Consider the following 15,594-nt stretch of genomic DNA (forward strand, 5'->3'; position numbering starts at 1 on the left):
CTTTTTCATGATTTCCTTTCGAAGAATTGCATTTGTATGACTGACTGTGGCATTTGTTCTGACTTCTTAATGACTTAACATACTATACTTTGACTTATTGTACTTTCAACATACTTAACATAACTTTTCAACATACTATACTATCTCAGTCAAATTTATTTTCACCCATACTATATTTTAACCTTTTATTTGACTTTCCTTGACATATTGTACTGTACTTTTTTATGATTTCTTTATATATATATATATATATATATATATATATGTATATATATGTGTGTGTTTATAGATAGCATTATATATGTACATATACACATATATATATATAAACACATATAGCATTATATATACCTGTGTATATATATGTGTACAAACATATTTTATATATATATATATATATATATATATATGTATATATATATAAACACATATAGCATTATATATATACACACATATTTATATATAAACACATATAGCATTATATATATATATACACACACATATTTATATATATATATATATATATATATATATATACACACATATAGCATTATATATACATATATGTAAAATATGTTCGTACAAATATATATCTATAATGCTATATGTGTGTGTATATATATATACACACACACACACACATACATATACATATATACATACATATATACATATATAAACATGTACAATCCCACAAAACTACTCATCAGTCCATAATTATATTTTATAATTAGTTATCTAAAAGGAATTAATTTTTTGATGCCAACTCAAAGTTTGAGTTCACACAAAGACCAGACTCAACAAAAAAAGTGGGTACTTCCTTTCACGTTGACAGTTTAATGATCATGAAAATAACACGACTGCTGGAAGTTTCGCCAACTTGTTCTATTTTGTTTTGTTCTACATCGTGCAATCTGACTTGTAGAATTAAAGAAGAAGAAAAAGAGATCCAATGAAAATATCCTTTCCAGCTTCGGATTTACAGAGTCGGCTTTGGATTGTGTGTATATGTAAATAAATATAACATAAATATAACATAATACATTTATCCTTGAATCTTGTATGTACAAATTTACATTTACACTAATTTTTCTTCATCTATCAGTGTTTTTTTTCTAACTATAATCCCCCAGAGTTTATGCCTGTATCTTACACACTGAGCATCATATTGATGATTAAGTGTTCCATCTCAAAACAACTGAATATTCTTTCATAATATGAATATATTGTAGTCATTTAAGTTGCTGCAATTGGGTTAGTTTTTTTCCATTTCTGGGAGAGAATCATGTTTTCTCCCTGTAAAATACAGATACAATTGCAGATGGTTTTTGCACTGGAACGTAATGAGATGCTTTCTCGAATGTATAAAATATTCTCAATAAACGTGCTATTCATCAGCTAATGCAGCAATGATTTGGACACACATGCTCTCACTTTCACAGTCCCGTGTTTGTGTCGAAGATGTTTGGACACCGTCGCTCACAGGCTGCTGTGGAGAGCGTTGAGTCTAACTTGGCCAGAAAGAACACCGGCGGATTCAGTTTCCGGTGTCTGACGAGTCGGAGACGTCTTCCAGTCGCGCCTGCCTCTTGCGTACGTTCCAGTGCAAACACTGAGCCAGGCTTTCGAACCAGTCGTACACTAGGTCATGGCAACAGATAGAGGGCACCGGGTAACAAGATGTAGTAATTTTGATGCTGTTTTCGAGAGAAAAGCAAAAAGAGAATTAATCCTAAATGGAGGAAAAACCAATTGGATATGATGAAAGCGACAGTGAAAGAACTTTACCAGTCTCCGTGCTGGATCTCCTGTCTCTTCCTGCCGTCAAACGACACCCAGGCGGTGTTCCTGGCATCAGGGGACAAGGTGATCTGATTTGGAGAAGCAGACAGAAAGCTTCCAAGCTACAGTTACGGGTATCAGAACCGACTAACTAGCTCAACAACGTTGCCGTCCCTGGCCCTATTTCTCGCACGTGGTTCAACTAAGTCGATCAAATGTCCTATTATCCAGCTTAAATTAACACGATGATTGAAATCAGGCTATCCCGTTTTTTTTTAAAAGCTGATCCGCGCTCAAACCATCAGGATATTTGCTCGTGCCCGTCCTACTTCAAAAAGGGGGAAGCGTCAATCACCGAATCCATGATTTTCTAACAGCACAAAGGCAAATAAAAGGAAGAGCCTCTTTTTTCTCCGCTGACGAGCAGGAGATGATCATGAACGTATATGAGGAATTCCAGAACATAATTATGTTAACATCTAACACCGCCACCACTGTGAGGGCTAGACAAGAAGCATGGCAACATATCAGACAAGTTAAATGCGTAATGCTGCGTTCACATGAATATTCACGCTTTACACGCGTGAGTTTACTCGCCCGACTATTTGTGGTTTATTCATTCACTTCACTCGCGCTGGAGAGGGGGTGTGGCTTATCTCCATGGAAACAGTTATAACTTCCGCCATCCACCATGGAAGAAATACCACTATTTCTGCTTTATACTTGTTGTGGAAATCCCAGAAACGTCGGATCATCAAACGCCCTCGTGTTTGGGTTCATAACATTAATATCACACATACACATATATATATATATATATATATATATATATATATATATATATATATATATATACACACATATACATATATATATATATATATATATATATATATATATACATATATATATATACACACATATACATATATATATATACACACATATACATATATATATATATATATATATATATATATATATATATATATATATATATATATATATATATATATATATATATATATATATATATATATATACACACACACACACACATATATACATATATATATATATATATATATACACACACATATACATATATATATATATATATATATATATATATATATTTATTTATACATAACATCACCTGTAGGCTTACACAGCTCGATGACTTTCACCGACTACGTCTAGATAACTGGATGAAAATTCTCTTTATTCACATCCATTCGTCTGTGCATTGACTTTCATGGAATGTACTCGCAACGCTTTTGGTGTGAACGCAGCATAAGTGTTAAATGTATTGACTAATTTTAAGTGCCTCATTCTTTTAATGTGCCTGCTGGCAGTCGGCTTAATGGCATGTATCATCCAATGAGATCTAAAATAACTATCTCAACTCTTTTAGAACAAGTAGATAATGTATATGTGTATATATATGTATGTGGAGATGACCTTATAGAACTTTTATTGCATATTGCCAGGAAACGTAATTAACACATCCAGAAGTTTCTTAAGTGTTAAATAAACTTTACGAACACCACGGCATACAGCGGCTTTCCCGATGTTCTGCATCGCCGACACTGTACAACAATGTACCACAAGGTTCTGCAAACAGTCTGTGAGACCGGCTGCGGCGTGTGGTGTTCAATGTGTGGGCAGAATCGATAGCACTCGTACAGGAAGTCATCATCACGTGATAACGGATCTTGGCGATCTCGAAGAACTCTCTCCCTATAAAATGTTAATATAACTAATATCACTCCTTCATCAATGAGGAAGGGAGCTGCCACTTTCTTCCGGGGGAGTGGTCTGATTATCCAGCTAGACTGAATGAACTGAAAACCCTGATTTGTGTAATCTCATCCGGAAAATTATCCCGCTAACTACGTTAGCCAGGTACGAGAAATAGGGCCCTGGCATGGCTACAAAGTGTCTAGGTAAATATATAAGATGGAAAATAACTTAATAGGGTCATTTGTTGAACTGAAAAAAAATGTCCTTTGGTATTAATGCATCTCAAAAGAAAGGACACATATGATCACATTAACTTAATTATCATGACATAAAAGACAACGAGGCAAAAGGTTTATGAGTATTGCCTTGTAATGATTTAAACTATTTTAAAGGTAAACAAATAAGGTATACTGTATGTGAAGCTGTTGTTTTCTCCAGAACAGGAGGACAATGATGAGAAAAATGCAGAACCTACTGGACTATTTTGTCAACAAAAAACAGGTGATAAATTACTTTCGCAAATTCTGTAGATTGTAGCCCAAGACAGCACCATCATAAAACCACCAAATGAGGTAAGTTACTTTGGAAAAATGGGGTTCATCCTTTGAGTAAAGTTCAGACTTGGATGATTATCCTGTGATGGCCCAAAAGTCAAATTTAAACACTTGGTTTTCTGTAAACAGTCATGTGTTCCCCTTTATTCTTACCATGAGCTCCACCCCAGCAGGGACAACGATGGGCCTGAAGGAGAGTGAGTGTGGGCAGATGGGGGTGACCATGATGGCGGGTACATTGGGGTGGATCATGGAAGCTCCTGCTGCGGCTGCATACGCTGTGCTGCCTGTAGGAGTGGACACAATCACACCTGGAGGACGGAGAGAGAGAGGGAGGACATTTACCACGTTTACCATATTTATTCACCGTGTATATGAGTCATGATGAAAGAGTGACTGCTCTTACCGTCTCCCTGCACAGAGGTGATGAGCCGTCCATCGAGGTATAAGTCCACATTGGACAGGTAGGAGGACGGGCCTCGGTCCACCACCACCTCATTCAACACCTGAAAACACTCACACACACACCAAAAGATAAGAGTAGAAGGCAGTCAGAGGCTGCACAATCTTTTAATTCCACACTGAATCGGTATCAAACTAGTGACATGTGATCATGTTGATGGCCTTTTCAATTAATTATGTAACTGTAGTGCCATCTATAGGCCAAATGTGTTCATGTGCATCCATATATATGTGGATTTGGTAACCAATTTCAGGAACATGGGAGAGATTATAACAAATCATAACAATGATCTTTTCCATGCTCAATCAAATATGTTTCGAACCAAAAATATAGAAAACTGGATGAAAAGTATAGTAGAGCTGAAAGATTTATAATCGGTTCATGCAAGAATATGATGGGACTTAATTGAAGGGTTTGTAAAGATTGTACACAATGTAGAGTGCTTTAGAAATGTCCACACAATGTTTCTATCCACAACAAAGCCTCATCAGTTTGTCTTTAACAACAATTTTAAACACAACTTCTCTGGCAGATAAAGGCAAAATAACTGCACTGCTCCTTGCTGTCATATGTGGAAATGCTCTTTACAGTGGGGCAGTATTCAATATGTAATTCCTTTTCACAGACAGTAGATATTAAACTAAGTGTAATCTCTGCACTCAATAAAAAATATATATAATTCAGCCAGCAACATACAGTTACAGTGCAATACATTCCCACATTACAAGAGGAAACTACACGCAGAGAAAAATGCTGGCGTGCAGACAAGCAGCACACAAATCACGCTTAACACAGTGCTGCAGCGCTGAGCGGTGATGCCGGACCAATTTACTGACGTCAGCTGAACTCGGTGCAAACGTCCGGCTGGATGGAGCAGACGTGATGTAATGTGAGGTCAAACTCAGGCTCAGAGACCAGAGCGATCCGTCACTGCCTTTTATTTACGGACGGAGAGAGGGAAGAGCGCTGAACTGAAAATGACAAACTACAGCAGTGTGTGTGTGTGTGTGTGTGTGTCTCTGCAGCAGTCAGGCATGTTGGTAAGCTACAGAGTTTGTCAGACCAAGAGCATCACACCTCATTAAATATTGATTCGTCGTTGACTTGGTTAATGCCGGGGTCTCCATGGAAACTGGCTCAACAGAACTTCACAAACATCCTACTTTTTCCTCTCTCATATCTGCGCCCAGCAGCTTTATTATGACTGTTCCCATGGCAACCCAGCTCGCTCACTGATCTTGTAAACATGTGCAAACGCACCCAGGACAAAAAAGGAAACAAGGGACACAGGGACACAGACAGATTAAGCCTCCATCATCTCTGTGGTCTTACAGCATTGTTTGAGTAAATAATAGGGACTAAATATACAAGCCCTTTTAAACCAAACTCAAAGTCTTCCTTTAAACATCCCTCCAGCCATCACAAATGGACAGCCTTTGAGTTTTCATACATGAGGAAAGAACAATGAATTGTATTCATGGTTGTGTGACACTGATGCTTTTGAGTGGATCTCTGAACGGCACGGAGAAAACACCGTTTCTCTCTTCTCTCCCAGCTCGTTCCCATATACAGCTCTCCTTCATCTTTCTTTTTAGACGAGTGAAGAAGCTGACAACTTTGTTCATTAGATCAATAAACTTCAGCGGAAATTAGCGCCTGTGATAATATAGACTCTAGTGTCACCAAGTACTTCCTTATTGTGCAACTAAAGCTGTACACAGGTGTAGCTGCTGACTCCACCCCTCTAGTTTTCTGGCACCGGTAACAATAAACTAAATTTAGTCCCTGGTTGAATGGAAAAGTCTCTGCAGTGACAAAGGAGGCAGCAATTGGAATCTTTACTCTGCTTTGTGCATTTCTTAGCTCAAGAAGCACTTGGTCCCCTCTCCCCGATTATCCCTCTTTGTCCCCACCTGTAGCTGCAGGGTGACCTTTCCAGCCTCGTTGTTGGTGTGTCCATGAGGAAGGAGTCCGTTGTGTTCTTGCTGCTGCGGCGGCTCTCGGCTGTGGGGCTGCCGGCCTGTTCTCTGAAGCATGTCCTTCACCACTTTCACCTTAAGACGACTGCGCAGAGTGATGGCCGCGTTGCCTGAAAACACACAGACAGACATACGCGCAAACATAAGCACATACACATTACCTGCTTATTGTACCTAAGCAAACATGATATATTTCTATGTTTGACCTTTCAGGAGAACAATTGTGTTTAAGTTCACACATATTAAACATAACTCTCTACCTTCAAACACTTTGGCCACTTCAGTCTTGTATGACTCAAATTTGAAGGGCGTCAAGAAACCCAGGGATCCGAGGTGAAACGCCATAACCGGAGGGACGCTGCCCTACAGAGAAAAAACAGTCTGACTCCCAACCCCATCAGAACAGCAGAATCATGACCCCAAAACTCATTTGTTTAATAAACTACAGTACGCACTTTTAAAACAAAGTTGTTATGGTATCATTCATGAGCTCATTATGAGCACATGAATGATACAGTAAACTAAATATTCCGTATACTTATATATGAAACCTGAGACTCAATATTTTTAAACAGGCAAAGATGTAGTTTTTAATTTATGTAATTTGTCTTGTTTGATTTTCAAGTTGTTAGCAGTCTAAATATAACGGTTTGTTCTTGATTTTCATCATTTAAAAATAGAAAATAGGCAAAGTGGGAATTCTTTGTAAAGTAAAATACAATGATACAACATAATAATACATTAAAAAAGTTAATCACAGATTTGTACATTTTAAAATATGTCCCAATGACAGGACAAGATATAAGAAATGTTTTTGATTTCCTGTGGTTTGTATTTTTCGGTCGTATAAAATGTTGAAGACTGCCTGAAGTGATCAACCAATAAGCGTGTGATGACCTGGAAGAGAGAGGAGGCGTACAGCAGAGTCCCATCTCCACCCAGACAGATGATCAGGTCTATGCAGTCAGAGATATCATCATAACCTGCAGGTGGACAAAAACACTGCTGTATTCAATATTTTGTTTTCATTTTCACAGCTTATACCAATCATAGGATAAGACATATTTTCATCTAACAATGTAAGAAAAAAGTTATTATTTTCCTATTTCAGAAGGCCAAAAAGGAAGATAATGTCTTAAAGTCAGTCAAAGGCAAACGTATGTGACCAGTATGACAACTAACGTTATCTAACAGACCAATAGCAACATCATGAGACAATAAAAGACCATAGTAAAAAAGTATTGACAACATTAATGTGATCTAAACTAAATGTTGCGTGCAGAAGTAGAGATGAACATTTAACTGATTACTGTGCTCACGTGTAAGAAAGGACATACTGGACTTCGTTATACTCCACTCCATCATAGGTTGAGAATATTTAGCAACACTAGATTCATCTAGAAAGCTGTTACTGGTTATTGAGCGAATTAAGATTCCACACGCAAAACTATGAGCTCATACGGTACTATGTATTGTTACTCAACGGTAGAACCACTGTTTAACACCACAACCATAAAAAACAGGAAGTTGTTAGAAAAAGTTCCTAAACTTTTAACATTTTACAGCTGATACTTACAGAGTTCACATCTACTTCTACTAAAATAATTTCCAAAGGATGCCTTCAGCTCAGCATTAATGTATGTGTGTCTGCTGTGGAGTCTCACCCTCTCTGAAGGTGCACAGCTGATTGCGTATGGAACCAAACGCCTCGTCCTTTGACAGCGTAGCGTCATCTGCCACCCTGCGCTCCACGTACACCATCATCTGCTTCTCCTGATACACAAAGACGGGCTTTAGTGACAGCAGCCGTCTTTCAAAAGTACTCAGCATATGCCAAACATGTGTGGTTTACTATGATGCCGTCCATATGGAATGTAAACACACGTCTTTTTGGACAAAACACAGCTTGTTTTGGAAACTTGGTGCCAAAAGGTGTTTTAGCCGCGTGAGACCAGACTGAAACATGTCTGTTCCATTTACTGGATTCTTTTTGTTCGGATTGCTGTTTTTCAGGGTTGCAAACGGGTCCAATTTAATAGGAGCCAAAGCCATTGTATTACTATTTTTGTATATGTTATTGCATAACCTGTATGTACAAATGCTGCTGTAGCCCAAGAATGTCACCTTTCAGGATTAATAAAGTATCTATCTATCTATACGTTATGTACCAGTAGTTCTGTACCTCCACTAGAAACCTGCAGAGCTCTTTGAAAGGCTCGACGAGGCTCTCATCTCGGATTTTCCTAATGACAAGCACGTTGACAGGCGGTTTATTCCAGGTGAGCCGCTGGCTGGCTGGGTCCTGGATGTGCCTGGGAAACGAAAACACACACACACACACACACACACACACACGTAAACAAACACATACTGTGCCTGAAAATAATAAGATAGATGCACAGAAACAGATTATAGAGCTGACTGTTACATAATCATACTGTCTTGAGACTTTATATTCCAAATAGGGTAAAATGCCACAATGATACCCGGTCTTACCTCATCTTCTAAGTAAAATAGGAATCTACAACAGCTGCTGTCATTCATTAACTGTTATGACACTTAGATGTTACATATGAAGGAGTGAGGTCCAAACTCCAAACCTCAGAATATAAAAAAACGTCTTCCTCCTCTTTACCTGTCTCTCTCCTCCCTTGCGTGGCGGATCACAGGCATTGTGCAGACAATTGTGTCTGAGTTTTCAGATCAAGTCCGAGGAAACACTCTTTAGACCAGGTGGCAACAAGCATCCATGGTCTGTTCGGTTAGCCATCCCATTTTCATGTACCATCCAATCACAGCATTGTCATCTTATCTTATCTCGCAGTTACACAAGCGTTTCTGTGTAAACAGTATATGCCAGTTTGCACACAGAAAGTTTGACACTCATGCTTACATGACTGAAGTTGGGTTGGGCAGAATACAGGCCTTGGGTCCAAAGTGAGTGGCTGGATACGGTCCATGTAGAAAGTGGGCTCTCCTGTGAGGAGAGAAAATGAGCAGGGCACGTCAAGACACTATAACATCTTGTCCCGGGCAACAGAGTTGTGGCAGTGGCACGGCGGACCAGCTGGCAACCTGCAGTGCAAACCTCTTAGGAGAGCTTTCCGCTGTGTCACTCGCCGAGCCAGAGGGCTCCAAGTGCTCGTGTTGGCCTGGCAACCTCCTCTGCTCAATCTCCCGAAGCAGCTGTTCATGACCACCCCCCCGTCGCTGTGTCCTCGATGCCTTCCGCTGTCTCCTTGGAGACTTGGCCAGGTGATCCCGGTGTTTGGGGGACCTGGCTGACTCCGACAGCTGATTGGAAGTTGCTGAGGGTTGCGTCATGCCTCCGCCCAGCACCGCCAGGTGCTCCGATGATGGACCGCTCTCTGAGTTCTCCATTCTGGAGGGAAGCCAGAAACAGAAACTTCGCTTTCAGATTCTTTTTGCAATTTAAAAAGAAGAAACAATGTACAGGAGGATTCTTGAAGTGGCAATAAATAACAAGTCACTTTCAAGGGGGGGGGGGGGGGGGGGGGGAAAGAGTGCTGTATTGCAGTTCTCTACATTGAAAACACAAAAAATTGAATTACGCACACAAATCTGAAGAAATAGCATGTTAAGTATATAATTTTGGACATTCAAAGACTCCAGACGGCGATACTTTAAGCACAATTTATTTTGTTTTCAATCACATTCATCACTTAATTCATAAGGATTGCCACTTTAAATTAGTGGATTATTTGAGTAGTAGGTTTACAAGTAATTCATTTCAAAAAGCATATGTGTATATTATGACTGTTGTTAATAGTTAAATATTCAAAGTCATTATTGAAGCTAAATTACATCAGTTATGTTACATTCCCAAACATATAACGACCAATAATGAAACAACTTCAAGTGTATAAAGAATTCACTCATAAATGATTCACATTCCAGCTCACATAAATAGTTAACTTTCGTCTGGTTGATAGTTAGGTTAGTCATTTAAAGATCGAATGTGGAGCTGAATGGATGCTTGGTGTGGTGCGTTTGTTTCCTTTGGGTTCATGTTTAACCTCGATAAATAATCCATGTATTGATCACTTAGGTTAGGTTGTTACTTTTAGGCCTACAGCAAACCGACTTTAATGATTTGTTTATAGCCCCAACAAACAGACACATATTGAATAGAGCTGAACTTCAGATTAAATATGGTTTGAAATACATCAAACCATCGACCTAAGCCAACTAACCTAACGTTAGATAGCCGAGTTATGTTATGGCAAGCAAAAAGCATCACAGCATACTGTCTTTGTAGCATTAACGCTATATTCAGAATTAAGGTCATATTCATATAGTTAGCTAGTGTTGAATGTATTGATTAACAATTTCACCTTGGACCGAGCTCAAGTGAGATAACAACCTGTTTCTTAAAACACCATCACGTTAAGATGACGTTAACGGACACGAGACTGAATTCGCTCTTCTAACGTTTGGTTAGATTCTAACGGCTCTGAGTGACGGTGGATCTGTTGACAGCGGACGTTACCTAGCGATAAGCTTAGCTAACGTTAGCTAAGCCAGCTGACGTTAGCCGGTGTGAACCCCTGAAGGAAACGAAGCCTTACTGTGTCAGAGAGAAGCAAACATGCTCATATCGCCATTAGCTACTTCATCAAGGACCCAATGTGTTTGGACTCTACAAAGACGTATATTTAAAGATGGACAGCGCCGACAAATTCTAGGAGCTGATAAGACAGACTGCGCATGCGCGAGAGGGAAGTGACGAGCTGTTCAGGGGCCTCACCGCGGGAAGGTCACTGCGCAGGACCGGTGTTCAGTTAAAGCAACAGCGCCATATTTGGCGAAAGAGAGAAATAATTGTAGAAACAGTGTTTAAGTATAATAAACTGAGCAATTGAAAAGGTGGTTTTTTAACGAATTTGTATAGTTTTTGTTGAGCATACCTATCACACATAATACACAGTGAGGGGCGTAACACGATTAACAAACAATACAACAAAGAGATTAAACAATAAATAAATAGAATTGTAATCAGTCGTGAAAAGTATATTTACTTAAGTACAATTTTGAGGTTCTTGTACTTTACTTGAGTATTTCAATTTTGTTATATTTTGCACTCCACAAGATTAATTTAGGTCATGTTGTGCCACTTGTTACTTAAAAGAATACTACAAAATATTTTGAATATATTACATCTTGTTATAGATTAGGCTACCCAGCAGTATATACTAGTAATACAAATTAGCCCCACTGTTACCAGCTGCAACATTAAAGTGGTATGCACATTAATCTTTCAATGAATATAACCCAGTAATATAATATATTCTGAAATGGGCAATTTCTGCATAATGAACTAAATTACTTTTACCTTTTACATTGTTTTGTATTTTGTATGCTATACAAGTATGTTTTGACGTGACAGAGTACTGCTCCACTGTGGTATAACTATTAACTAATTCCTCTGGAGTACTCTCTCACAGTAAAATACAATCCAATTTGCCAATTATTAAGTTGTTTTTCTTATTTTTAAATAAGGAGATATGTCACAAATTAAAAGAACCGTACAATGGAAACTGTACAAAAGAAATAATTAAATAGTACAAATAAATACAAATGAATTGCAATTAAAGTCTATTAATTGATTGATTCATTATCTAAAGACAAAAAAAGAAATGCAAACTATTATTGACCAAATCTTTTGATCTTAAGAATGTCCTAAACCTGTGATCAGCTACAACAATTTCCTTTGAATCTCTATACTTGACTAAAAGAAGTAAACCACAACAGAAAAATATAACCAGTATATAATCTAGAACTGTAGTTTAGTGCAAGTTTAAAGTACTTAAAATGTGCTTTATACTTCTGCTTTACTATTATTGGACCCAACATGTTCTAAATTTAAAAAATAAGTTAAGACATTATACAATTGATAATATAAAAGTATTTTAAAACTCCTCATTATCAAAATGTTGTTTCAGGCCAGAGCTTGTTCACATACACGCAGTGGTCGCCAACCTGTCGCTTGTGGAGACTTTCCCTGTAGCTATCCAAAATAAAATTAAATGAGGCCCAATGTGTTTCCGAATTTATTTTACCTATTTTACATGTACGTTTTACCTACAAACGTACCTGTGCAGGGGCGTTTGTAGGATTCAAAGAAAGGGGGGGGGGGGGGCTAAGCCCCAAGGGGAGTGTCACTTTTGTGACTGCTACACGTTTGGGGCCCCATATCCATTGTTTCCAACAGTTTATAGATTGGTTCAATCAGAAAGAGTGTGATTTTGCTCTCAAGTAAACCTGAATGTAAGCAGGTAACAATCGTTAACAACTACCGACGACTTACAGGTAAACCTGAATCATTCACTTGCACATATTCACAAAAGTGACACTCCCTTTGGGGCCTAGCCCCCCCTTTCTTTGAATCCTACAAACGCCCCTGGGCCTCATTCTCGAAGTGTCTTCTGAAATGTTTTCTTACGGACTTCAGAAGACCAACGTCAAAAAAGATCTCCTTCTGATTCATGAACGCCTGAAAATGCGTTCTTCCACAGCCGAAGTGCTCTCAGCTGTGCTCGCCGGATGGAGGGAGAACGCACGTTCTCGTTTTGCATCTGGATTTGCATACAGAAACGCCCCGCCAGCTCCTTATAAGGGCATGCAACTGGAGAGACGTGTGCATAGACAGACTCCACAGGCAACGCGAAAGCAACTTCAGACTGATTAAAATCATGTCAAAGCGGAAGCGAGCACCGGTCGAGTAAACTGAGACGTCACCGGTGCAGAGGTGCAGCTACTGTGGCACAATGTAGATGTGTCCATTCTATTCCACTGTGGCTGTATAGTGCTTATTTATTTATTCACTTACATTTGGAGTGTTCGTGTAGTGCTTTTGTTTATTTTATGATGTATCTTTATCACGATACCTCGTAGAATCATGACTATGATTGTGAAACGTAATTGTTAACGATACAAATATTCTCGTATTTATTATTATTATTATTATAATCATTTGAAAATGTCTGTAGAGTTGATGTGAACGTAATTATCAACGGTCTACGTTCAGAACGAATCCCAGATGAGACACTTTCATGAATGACAAATTTGTCCCGAAAACCACGTAAGTGGAGTTCAGAAAATCACACAGACAGACTGCCTCATAGTGTCTGTCTGTGCTGATGAGCCCAACTCCAAGGCACTTACAGACGGTGTTCAGTCACAGACAGCTCACAGACTGCCTCATAGTGTCTCTCTGTGCTTATGATCCCAACTACAAAGCACTCACAGATGGTGTTCAGTCACAGACAGCTCACAGACTGCCTCATAGTGTCTCTCTGTGCTTATGATCCCAACTACAAAGCACTCACAGATGGTGTTCAGTCACAGACAGCTCACAGGCGGCCTCATAGTGTCTGTCTGTGCTTATGATCCCAACTACAAAGCACTCACAGATGGTGTTCAGTCACAGACAGCTCACAGGCGGCCTCATAGTGTCTGTCTGTGCTTATGATCCCAACTACAAGGCACTCACATATGGTGTTCAGTCACAGACAGCTCACAGACTGCCTCATAGTGTCTGTCTGTGCTGATGAGCCCAACTCCAAGGCACTCACAGACTGTGTTCAGTCACAGACAGCTCACAGGCGGCCTCATAGTGTCTGTCTGTGCTGATGAGCCCAACTACAAGGCACTCACAGATGGTGTTCAGTCACAGACAGCTCACAGGCGGCCTCATAGTGTCTCTCTGTGCTTATGATCCCAACTACAAAGCACTCACAGATGGTGTTCAGTCACAGACAGCTCACAGGCGGCCTCATAGTGTCTGTCTGTGCTTATGATCCCAACTACAAGGCACTCACATATGGTGTTCAGTCACAGACAGCTCACAGACTGCCTCATAGTGTCTGTCTGTGCTGATGAGCCCAACTCCAAGGCACTCACAGACTGTGTTCAGTCACAGACAGCTCACAGGCGGCCTCATAGTGTCTGTCTGTGCTGATGAGCCCAACTACAAGGCACTCACAGACGGTGTTCAGTCACAGACAGCTCAATGACTGGAGTCACATGCCTTCTTATGGCATTGTGATGGGACACAGAGCTGAACTGAACTTACATTAGTTGCACTGACTGAGTGTTGTAATTTATGTTGATAAATACAAGAGTTAATATTGGTAGTTCATCCTGCCTGCTCATTGCAAATGTGTTTTTATTCTTGTTCATATTGTGTGCGGGTAAAAAATAATTTACTTTTTATGTTTCGCTGAAATTAAGTCATTTAGTGTGTTCTTCGTCACATCAATTTGAAAGCTGGACCAAAGTGTTTGATTTAATTCAATTACAATTAGGCCAAATAAAAAGGCTCAATTTGTAAAGTCTGGACAGTGTTTTTCTCTCAACGCCTGAATAATTTTCTTGAATAATTGGTTGTTGAAACACTACTCCTTTTTGTATTAAAACAATGAATTCAAAATAAGATTCATGATTTGTGAACCTCCTTGTCAGAGCTGATACGTGCCGGCCCGTCTTCCTTTCCTTTCTTTCAACCAGTCTTCTGAATAAAAATAAAAAATTCAACTCCCCTTTTAAAATCTAAAATGTAAACTTTATCAGGAGAAAATATATCATCATCCCTGAAACAATATGCTGTGCAATTAAAAAGCAAATACATTGCCAACTCAAATAACAGTAATATTCCAATGATATAATATCCTTGTATGATATCCACTTTCACTGTGAACTCTGAAAGACCGCTTGCCTGTGCTCCATTTCCTGGTTGGTATTATTGTCCCCACGGACTGACTCACCCTGTTTCACGGGGTTGGAGGACATGTTGAAATGGTTGAAGACTGAATGACAAAGCGGAAGTGAAACATAAAATGCAACGTGATGACCGTTAGGTTAAGATTTGTTAATACTCAGTTCATCTTTTGGTTATTTCCGCTGCTTAGATTCAATTTAAATTCAGTTTATTATTCAGAAATTATGAATAATGTAGGCATGGAGCAGATCCAGATAGCCACAATCCATGTAAATAGAAGAAGGTAGGGAGGAGGGGCATCAACAGGGCCATGGCAGGAGGCAGGGCCAAAGA

The 15,594-nt window shown here is 39.1% G+C and overlaps 1 protein-coding gene across 3 annotated transcripts; it reads right to left on the reverse strand.

Annotated features, from left to right (window-relative positions):
• Positions 1-810: 810 nt before the first annotated feature.
• nadkb (NAD kinase b) lies at positions 811-11,248 on the reverse strand. Of its 3 annotated transcripts, none has more exons than XM_034555956.1 (12): positions 11,111-11,248; positions 9,610-9,903; positions 9,415-9,498; positions 8,704-8,833; positions 8,186-8,294; positions 7,419-7,504; positions 6,782-6,884; positions 6,456-6,631; positions 4,486-4,585; positions 4,233-4,390; positions 1,789-1,871; positions 811-1,697 (listed from the first exon to the last, which is right to left on the reverse strand). In XM_034555956.1, the coding sequence occupies exons 2-12, from the start codon at positions 9,900-9,902 to the stop codon at positions 1,538-1,540; spliced, it is 1,482 nt and encodes a 493-aa protein (XP_034411847.1). In that variant the 5' UTR covers position 9,903; positions 11,111-11,248; the 3' UTR covers positions 811-1,537. The 3 variants fall into 3 exon arrangements, with proteins under 3 accessions (XP_034411847.1, XP_034411849.1, XP_034411850.1); XM_034555958.1 differs by having other exon boundaries at positions 11,032-11,248; XM_034555959.1 differs by having other exon boundaries at positions 1,580-1,697; positions 1,789-1,848.
• Between the last annotated feature and the right edge of the window lie 4,346 nt (positions 11,249-15,594).

Source organism: Cyclopterus lumpus, chromosome 17 (genome assembly GCF_009769545.1).
Source record: "Cyclopterus lumpus isolate fCycLum1 chromosome 17, fCycLum1.pri, whole genome shotgun sequence".
Taxonomy (NCBI): domain Eukaryota; kingdom Metazoa; phylum Chordata; class Actinopteri; order Perciformes; family Cyclopteridae; genus Cyclopterus; species Cyclopterus lumpus.

Bases quoted from the DNA above. Each gene is read 5' to 3' on its own strand.
- nadkb (XM_034555956.1), bottom strand. From the start codon at position 9,902: ATGGAGAACTCAGAGAGCGGTCCATCATCGGAGCACCTGGCGGTGCTG. The intron at 8,295-8,703 runs GTACAGAACTAC...TTTGTGTATCAG, and splicing joins TCTGCAGGTTTCTAGTGGAG to GAGAAGCAGATGATGGTGTA. The intron at 6,632-6,781 runs GTAGAGAGTTAT...GTGTGTTTTCAG, and splicing joins AGTGGCCAAAGTGTTTGAAG to GCAACGCGGCCATCACTCTG.